Source organism: Eimeria mitis, genomic scaffold, assembly GCF_000499745.2.
Source record: "Eimeria mitis Houghton genomic scaffold, Emh_scaff685, whole genome shotgun sequence".
Classification (NCBI taxonomy): Eukaryota; Apicomplexa; class Conoidasida; order Eucoccidiorida; family Eimeriidae; genus Eimeria; species Eimeria mitis.
Genome location: NW_013574956.1, coordinates 7048 through 16064, shown reverse-complemented (window position 1 = coordinate 16064; position 9017 = coordinate 7048). Strand labels below are relative to the sequence as shown.

At 50.8% G+C, this 9017-nt stretch overlaps 2 protein-coding genes across 2 annotated transcripts; both read right to left on the bottom strand.

Annotated features, from left to right (window-relative positions):
* Positions 1-8: 8 nt before the first annotated feature.
* On the bottom strand, positions 9-1747 carry EMH_0019700 (GL25064, related; the record flags this gene model as incomplete). Its single annotated transcript, XM_013501414.1, has 2 exons — positions 9-29; positions 80-1747. The coding sequence occupies 2 exons, from the start codon at positions 1745-1747 to the stop codon at positions 9-11; spliced, it is 1689 nt and encodes a 562-aa protein (XP_013356868.1).
* Positions 1748-7071: 5324 nt separating this feature from the next.
* Positions 7072-8121, bottom strand: EMH_0019670 (uncharacterized protein; the record flags this gene model as incomplete). The annotated part of the gene is made up of 1 exon (XM_013501413.1): positions 7072-8121. One exon carries the CDS (start codon positions 8119-8121, stop codon positions 7072-7074), a length of 1050 nt encoding a protein of 349 aa, XP_013356867.1.
* Positions 8122-9017: the final 896 nt, after the last annotated feature.

Sequence of the window (9017 nt, the reverse complement as noted above, 5' to 3'; positions counted from 1 at the left end):
CAGCTTCATCAGCAGCTCCTTCCGTTCCACTCTCTGCGTCCGAAGCCTCGTCTTTGGCTACACCCTCATCTGGTTTCACTTGCTCCCCTGCCTCTGGTTCTTGCTCCGTGACCCCTTCTGTGGCACCGGCATCCTCAGGAGCACTTTCAGCTCCAGTTTCTGCATCGGAAACCTCGTCTTTGGCCACACCCTCATCTGGTTTCACTTGCTCCCCTTCTTGTTCTTTGTCAGTTTCCTCTTCGGGGGCAGCTTCATCGTCAGAAGCCCCTTCCGTGCCACTCTCTGCGTCTGAAACCTCGTCTTTGGCTACACCCTCATCGGGATTCACTTGCTCGCCTTCCTGTTCTTTGTCCGTGACCTCCTCGGGGGCAGCAACATCTTCACCAGTGCTTTCTGGTTCACTCTCTGCATCAGAAATCTCCTCTTTAGCCTCGTCCTCCTCGGGTTTTACTGGTTCACCTGCTTCTTGCTCCGTGCTCTCCTCGGGGGCAGCAACGTCTTCGACAGGATCTGCGGCTTCATTCCCTGCATCAGGAACCTCCTCTGTGGCTCCCTGGTCGGGCCCCGCTTGTTCTCCTCCTTCTTGGTCCTTGGAATCTTCGGGGGTGTTTACATCCTCCGCTGGAGGTGCGGTTCCACTCTCTGCATCAGGGACATCCTCTGTGGCGTTGGATGTGTCTTGTTGTTCTCCTCCTTCTGCACCTGCTGCCGGTTCATCCTGTGCTGCTCCAGTAGAGTCATCTGCAGGTCCAGACTCTCCCGCAGGGGAATCCGATGGTTTATTATCTCCATTATCTCCCTGGTTATCGTTGCCTTCTGCAATCGAACCCTCTCCTTCTACACCTGATCCGGGTTGGCTCTCTGGAAGTGGCTGGACACCGTCACCCTGCTGCTGCTGCTGCTGCTGTTGCTGCAGCTTCTTGTAGTGCTCCAGTACCTCGTAGGCGCTCTTCAGAAATGCCACACCTCCTGCCATGAAAAGCCCGATGTGTGCCTTGGAGATGAACTCTAGAATTACCTTTATCAGTTCGCTTACATCCAGAGTTGAGAAGTCTATCCCTGCGAATGCGAGAGATGCCACGAGTGCTGCAACACCGAGCACCGCTAGTAGACGGCCTTTTAATGCGGGTTTCGTTCCCTCTCCTGACTGTGAGGCGTTGTTTTGGTTACCGTAAATGCTGCGGAACCACTCCACCAAACCTGCGATGATGCAACCGACGGCCAACTTCGATGCAGACTTAACCCCCAGCTTGTCCATCAAATCCAATGTGGTCTGCAGCGTTTCCTCCATAGATGAAGTCTGTGTGCGAGCCAGAGGGCGGGGACGTGAAGCTGCCATAGACAAGGTGATACCGACTATCAGCAACACCACACCGAAGAGCATCATCTTGCGCCCTCGGATGGCGGATGAGGAGGCGCCTGAGGGAGAGGCTTCTCCAGCTTCCTCCTTCTGAGCTGCTGCTAGAGCGCCCTTTATTTGGGAGGCCGTGACCTCTAGAGAAATCACGGCGCCTGCCTCATCATCTTCGATTGCACCAGTGGCAGCGCTGACGAGCGCAACAAGTTGAGCTTCTGGATTTCCCATTGATAAATTGTTCACTGGGGGTTCGTTGGCTTTGGGGGCGTGAGACAACGCAGTTTCGCTAACTGGATCGCTAAAGCGACTGGCGTGCGCTGGCTGCTTCGCTGCGCAGAACGCAGCGTTGCCGAGCAGCAGGAATGCTGCAAGGAGATGTTGGCCCCACATTGTCAAAAAAAATGAATTGTAACTAAAAATAAAAATCTTTTGAGGACGGGGATAGGCGATAGCTGCCTACTGTAGCCCGACGGTCGGTCAACGACCGTCGGACCGGCACTGTCTTCGAGACGAAAGAGAAAAAGGGCCCTGAGTTGGGGCCGCTGGCGCTGTGAAAAGTTGAACACTGTGGCTTAAGTTCATAAAAAACATTTAAAAACCCAAACTTGAAGATTGTTCTGATGGGGGAACGAATGCTGCCGCTGTCGGCGGTGCTTGTCGAGGGCGGAGCTGCCGGCGGCGATGCAGATCGCTGGAGGCCTGCTGCACACAAGCTACCCATGGAAAAGACACGCGCCATTGGAGGCGTTGTTAGAAACACGTTCATAATCCATTATTTGTTTTTATTTCAAGTCCGTTTGTGTGGGGAACTTGGGCTCGCGACACCTACAGTAATCACCAGCATCTTCCGTCCACCCAACACAAGCGCTAGACAGAGCAGACGGTGTGGTCTCCTCCGCAACCGCTGCCGCGTTTCCGCAGGACCCAACAAGGCGATTACAGTAAAGCTCCCGCTTTTTTTATAAAATTGATAAGAACGCTGGCGCGTAGAGGGAGGCGCCAAGAGGACACGCGAAGAGAGCCGTCAGAAGAGTCGAAATTGAGAACGAAACGTCGATGAAACGTGGAGACTGCTCACAGAGAGCCCTGCACCCCGAATGATTCGAAAAGCCAATAAAAACTAAAAAACTAAGGGACTTAGAAACTCTAGAAAGGCACAAGAGAACGGGCAGAATGCGGAGGAGGCTGAGAGCATCTGTTCCAGCCGGTGCTTGCACTGCTGACCGTGGCGAGGTGACGAGGTCTGCATGCGTAAATGCAGATGAAACATCAAAATGTGAATGAAATCCAAAAGAACTGCTATGGCCGTGATATGTGGAGCAGGCAACACCGCACGGCTGCAACTAAAAGCGAAGATCCAACCGGCCCTGCAGCTCGAAATCTCCAGCACAGCAGATCACGCTTTGGTTGTAGGTGGTTTGCGAACTCCACACATAGTACCACCTTCCATTTACAAATAATCTGTTTGTATGTGCTCAGTAGCCTATGCATTTGGGAAGAGGTTGCTTGCAACGTCAGTCGGCGCCGTTAGCCTAGGACCACCGTGTGCAGCACTGGCAGTTTCTGGTTCTTCTCCAATAGGCATTAAGCAAATACGTGAGCCAGGACCAAACATGATTGGTACAGGAATACGTTTTTGAATGCATATGAGTGGTATTTGAGCACTCAGATGTCAATCACTGGAAAAACAGTATTCGAGCAACCAAAATAGAGGTGTCAATAATTGCACTGGCGCCCTTCTGGCACGAAGACAAGGGAAATGCGTCGTGTAATATCATTCAGCACCCTACCTCTTATGAGGTAGGAATCACCACATAGTATTTGACAACGGTGGGAGTGGAGCATCAAATGCAGAGGCAAGCCAGGCCTGTAATCTCCGGTTTACCGTTAGAGTCACCCACCAGGCGCAGACTGAGCCAACCTTTGGAACATCGGAAGTCGTATATTCGCTGTTGTTGAGGTGAGGAGGGCCTGTAGATGTTCGTAAGGACTCCCACGCAGAATGGACCGCCTCCAACCACTTTTCGTTGTCGGCTTCCCGGCCAATTAACGTAATATTCTTATTTTCTAGGGTATCTGCATTCATTACTCGCATTACCAGTTGCTTCACGAAATGGTGTTTCTGCGCTCTTTGGGGGGAATCCAAAAAACGCTCGGTGACTGCCTGCACCGTTTTAGAAAAGGGAAATTAATAGTAGGCCACATCATTGTCTCCAGAACGGGAAGAACGTAGAGATTCGGGAGCGTGTGTCAGTGACGCTAATACCCATGGTATGATCGACTGTAACATCGTATTTTGTGAGCTGCCAAACCGAATGAACAACACTTTCATTATCGAATTCGTAAAACCCTCTTCTTCAGGGACGTCCGGGATTAATGATCGGCATAAAGAGTGACTCCGATGCTACATAATAAACATGTGGCTTACTCCCCGCGAGGTTGTGTAAAGCCATTTCTCACATACCAGATACTTCTGTTCTTTCTCCGTGAAAGGGCGTGACTAGAGCTCCTTCAGTTGATTTTGTTCTTCATGCTGGCTACCTGCTGATACCGGAATGCCTCAACCACTTCATCGGTAGGAAGGACGAGTACCAGAGAGGATGCAAGTCGCCTGACGAGACTTGCCGCGGCGTCTATTTATGTATCTGTCCAACTATGTTGTTTTTCGTTCATTAGTACACCCTTCAGAGAAGTTCCCACTCAGGAAAACGCGAACAAGTGCAGGGATCAAGATGCGATAATACGACTCTGAACTACGCCGACTTTACAGTGGGTGCAGCCACCTCCGAATGGCCTTTACCGCCGCCGGATCTGGTTGGACACCTGATGCCGAGAAAGAGAAACTCTCACAAACTCACTGCTTGTGTGGAGAGCAGGCAATATATTGCCCTTGGAAAACACCACTCCCCACGTTGCAGTACGAACGCTGCATATGCTGGAAGGGCTATTGCAGATGCGGCTGAACGCAGACACGCCGCCCATCTACACAGCCACCCTGCCCCCATTTGTTGGGACCAAGCTGTGTCGGTTCACCTGAGGATGCTGTTCGACATGTGCATTCAGGAGCCCAAATGGCATGGAGATGTGTAGCTGGTTAGTGAGGTATGGAACACAGTCGTGTGCCTGCTGTCGGGATGTACTGGGATCTGCGAAATCCTAGAGCTCATTCGGAGACAAACAATCTTGGAAGAAGAAAACTAGTGGCGGGTTCAAGCCCCTCAACAAAACTGCGGTGAAGCGGAGCCCTTCAGAGCATTAAATCAAATAGCTGCTTGACCGGAAACTGATTCAAGAAGCCCATGGGCTAGTTAAAGGCTAGATGTTTCCTTTTCTTGGTAGTTCGCTTGTTTGCCTCTCGGTTTCCTCTTCAAGATGCTTGTGCTCCTGTATCTCAGAATGAAGCTTCGGGCTCCTCCGAAGTGAGTTCGCTGCGGTGCGTTGGTCGTCCGTCCGGCGGCTGGCCGCTGGAAGTTCCTTGTCGCTTGGTACATCTGAGAGCTCTTCCTTGAACTGTTTCTGCTTGTTTTTCTCCTTGGATGCTACCTACTTTGCTTCCAGCAGAAGTGCTGTCTTCGTTCGATAAGCAGGATGGAGTGCATGCATTTCTCTGTCATTTCTTGGACCGCCTCTGCACTGCTTTAGAGGCTCTTCTTTCATATAGCAGGGGCAATTCCGCTCGTCTGGCTGTAAAAGATACAAATACTGTTGGGAGTTGTGAGAGCTGCATTCATTCACATTTTTCTGCACATACACCTAAATAGCTTTGTCTGCAGGTCGCACGCATGCAGTGCTTTGAGTCACTGGCCCCGTCCCTAGGAAGATTTAGTAGTGAAATGGCCAAGCTTAGAAGTCATGTATCATTGTAATACGAGCCGTTGCTAAGTTGAACCGGCTTAAGAAGGTTCCGCAGGCTGCATTTCTTCATCGTGGCTCCATATATAAGACCCACCTTGCAAAATCTATTTCGTAGCGCTAGCAATTGCTGAGCATGAATACGAGGCGCCATAACTCCAGAATTGACGCGAGGCGGAACTTCAGGTGCGGCCGTCACCTGTCTGGGCCCCACCACTGCACTGCACTTTGCATAGGGGCTAGGACGTTTCCCCGTGAGTTGTTGGGTCCCTTGTTGACACTGCATAACGTCTGGCTTATCTAACTCGTTATCTCTTTTGACGTGTCTGCTATCTCGAATCATGCGACCCAGACTGTGGCAAAGAAAACAAATGAGCCTCCTGAGGTGCCCCCCAAGCTGTCTGAGTGCCGATTCCGTTTGCTGGCGTCTATCTTCCGTTCTTAGGCAATTCTGTACGGGGCTAATATTCGCAGCCCCAATATCCATGGGATCACTATCTGGATCTGATGAATTTCGAAACACGTCTTCTTCCTTTTTATCTATGACTGCGGATGCAACGCATTTCCTTTTTGCTGAGTGACAACTCCATCACCTCCGCGAGTTCCACCCTTACACACCTAAATTCCCTCTCCGTAGCCCCACCAGTTGCGGAGTACCTCTCCAGGGAATAGCCCTGCTATGAGCTATTGGTGTGGAAGTTCTGAGTCAGCCATTTTGACTTCAGTTCTCCAAGTACTGACGCTTCGTTTTGTAGCGTTCCTTTAGTAGCTACCCTTTTTCTTTGGTTTTCGAGTAGCCTGCGCGTTTGTCGATTGACGGATAGTGATACACAGCAGCGCATTTAGGAATGCTTCCATACACCAGATATTTTCCGGAAAAGGGATGCCTTGCCTTGCATTAATATAGCCACAACTGTCGTGCTTAGCTATTCTGATGAATGAGGCGCTCATTTTAAGTGCAAGTCGTCCTGTGCATCTTGAAGATGGAAGTTCATCATCAGAGAAAAACGGAGTCCCCCCGAATCAAGAGGCCTTCCTTCTTCGGCTGCTGCACATAGGCAGAGGTACTCTTACTGAACTGCGTTCGCTGTAGAGATGTTCTCGACTGGATAAGCTTCGGATTCAGCGTTTGTTCCAATGTGACGAGGCACCCAGCGGTGGGTGCATGCCCAAAGGGTGGCAGATCCCGTGAAAAAATGCTTCAGTATTTTTCTTGTTTTGGTGGAGCGCCTTTGCGACTAGACCTTCCCATGCACCAGGCCACCCAGCTGTAGCTGGTGAGGTTCGCAGCTCTCGCCTGTTCATCTCGATAGAGAGGCGGTACCACTGGTAACGAGAGTCTTCCATTTTTGGAGAGTACTGTTGTGAGGCGCAGTAGAGTCACATGAGTAGAGAGAAAGAGCAGCTGAGGTCACCTCTACTTTGCAGGTGCACAGCGGCCTACTGCGCTGGATCTAGTGTGGGGTGGAAGGAGCAGGATATGAGCTGCAACTCAAACAGCTGCAGTATGGGATGTTGCCTTTCACCTAGTGTTGCAAGGCAACATAACATACTGGCACAGCTAAACACCCTTTACTGCTTGCGCTACCACTGCAGACAATTGTTGGATGCCTACGCGAGTCTCAACATATAACCTGCAAGAACGGAGGAACTCATCTAATACTAACTTCCAACTGATCATTCCACTAAAATGGCTTGCCAACCCCCTCTGCCCCCCCACAGGAACGTCCAGACGTAAAATAACTGCAATTCAAAACGTTTAGGTTTGCTTCAGGCGCAGCAAGGACGTAACTGAAATAGGGAGTCCTTGCTGCAGCAGCCCGTAGCATGCATTATAAACTCTTGAAAAATTGCTGTTGCTGCTAGGGAGACTGTTCTGCGGGGCCAGGCTCTGCAGTAGGGGAATTAGAGGGTGTGCTGGTGCTAGTGGTGCTAGTGGCTACATTTTCTGCCTGGTTTTGCTTGGTTCCTGCAGTAGAACCATCTGCTACTACTTCTGCCTCGGGCAGCTTCTCGTCAGCTGGTGCTTCAACTGTTTCTTGCTGGGCACCGTCATTCTGCTGCTGCTGCTCCTGTTGCTGCTGCTGCTTTTGGTGCTCTAGTATATCGTAGAAGCTCTTCAGAAAGGTCGCACCTCCTGCCAGGAAGAGTCCGACGTGTGCTTGGGAGACGTACTGTAGAATTATCTTGACCAATTCGCTGACATTCAGATTTGAAAGGTCCAATCCTGAGGAGGAGAGAGATGCCAAGAGAGCTACAATGCCGAGCAGCAGCAGCATGCGGCCTTTCAATGTGGGTTGCGATGTCTGTGCTGATTGCGAGCTGTTCTTTTGGCTGCGGAACAACTCTACCAACCCTGCAACGATGCAGCCGACGGCCAACTTCGATGCAGATTGAATTCCCAGTTTATCCATTATCTCCAAAGTCTTCTGCAACGTTTCATCCGCAGGCGTGGTCTGACCACGAGCTAGAGGGCGGGGGCGGGAAGCTGCCAGCGACAAGGCGACGCCGACTACCAGCATAATTATACCGAAGAAAATCAGCTTGCGGCCTCGGATGGAGGATGAGGAAGCGGCTGAGGGAGTGGCGCTTCCAACTTCTTCTGGCTGACCTGCTGCTACAACGTCCTTTACTTCGAAGCTGTGGGAGACTGCGGGCTCTAAAGAAACCTCGGCGTCTGCTGCCACCTCCTCGACTACACCAGCGGCAGTGCTGACGAGCTCAACAAGGGCAGCTTCTCGAGTGCCTATATCTGTGTCTTGTGCTGCGAATTCTTCGGCTTTTAGGGGCTGAGATGTCGCAGGTTCTTTAACTGGTGAGCCCAAGCTGCCGAGGTCCGTAACCTGCTCCGCCGCAGAGAACGCAGAGCTGCCGATCATCAGGAACGCTGCAAGGACATGTCGGCCCCACATTGTCGAACAAAAATGAATTCTAACTAAAAATAAAACACGTTTATATGCGGAGAAACGCGATAGCTGCCTGCTGCCTGCAACGCAGAAGCCGTCGTCAAACAGCAGACCGGCCCTGTCTTCCGCACCAAAAGGAAAGGAGGCCTGAAAATGAGACCTCTGCAGCTGTACAGAGTCAAATAATGTGATTTAAGTTAATAAAAAACATTTAAAAACTCAAAATTTAAGATAGCTATGACGCGGGAACGAGTGTTGCTGCTGTCGGCTGTCGTCGAAGGCGGGGTTCCGGGCGGCGATGCAGATCGTTGGAGCCCTGGTACACAGCTGCTGCCCCCGCAGAAGACGTGCATCATTGAAGGCGTTGCTAGAAGCAAATAAAATGAAAATAAAATGAAAGATTATTGAAGTCAATCTATCTTTATGTGACGACGACGGAACGCCAGCATCTGCTCTCAATGCAACTTAACCGTTAGAGAAAGCAGGCGGTGTGGTCTTCTGCGCAACCGCTGCAGAGTTTCCGCAAAACTCAACGAGGCTATTTCAATAGAGTTTCCGCTTTTTTTGTAAAATTGATAAGAACGGTGACGCGTAGAGAGGGGCACTGAGAAGGCACGCGAAGAGAGCCGTCAGACGCGTCGAACTCGTGAGCGAAGCGTCGATGAAACACGTACATTCCTCACGGAGAGTCCTGCACCCCGAATGACTCGAAAAGCCAATAAAAATTAAAAACTAGGTAACTCGTCAACTCTAGAAAAACACAAGAGAACGGGCAGAATGCGGAGGCAGAGAGCAACTGGTTCAGCCGGTGCTTGCAATGCTGACCATGGGTAGGTGACGAGGTATGCATGCGCAGATGCAAATGAAACATCAAAATTTGAATGAAATCCAAAAGAACTGCT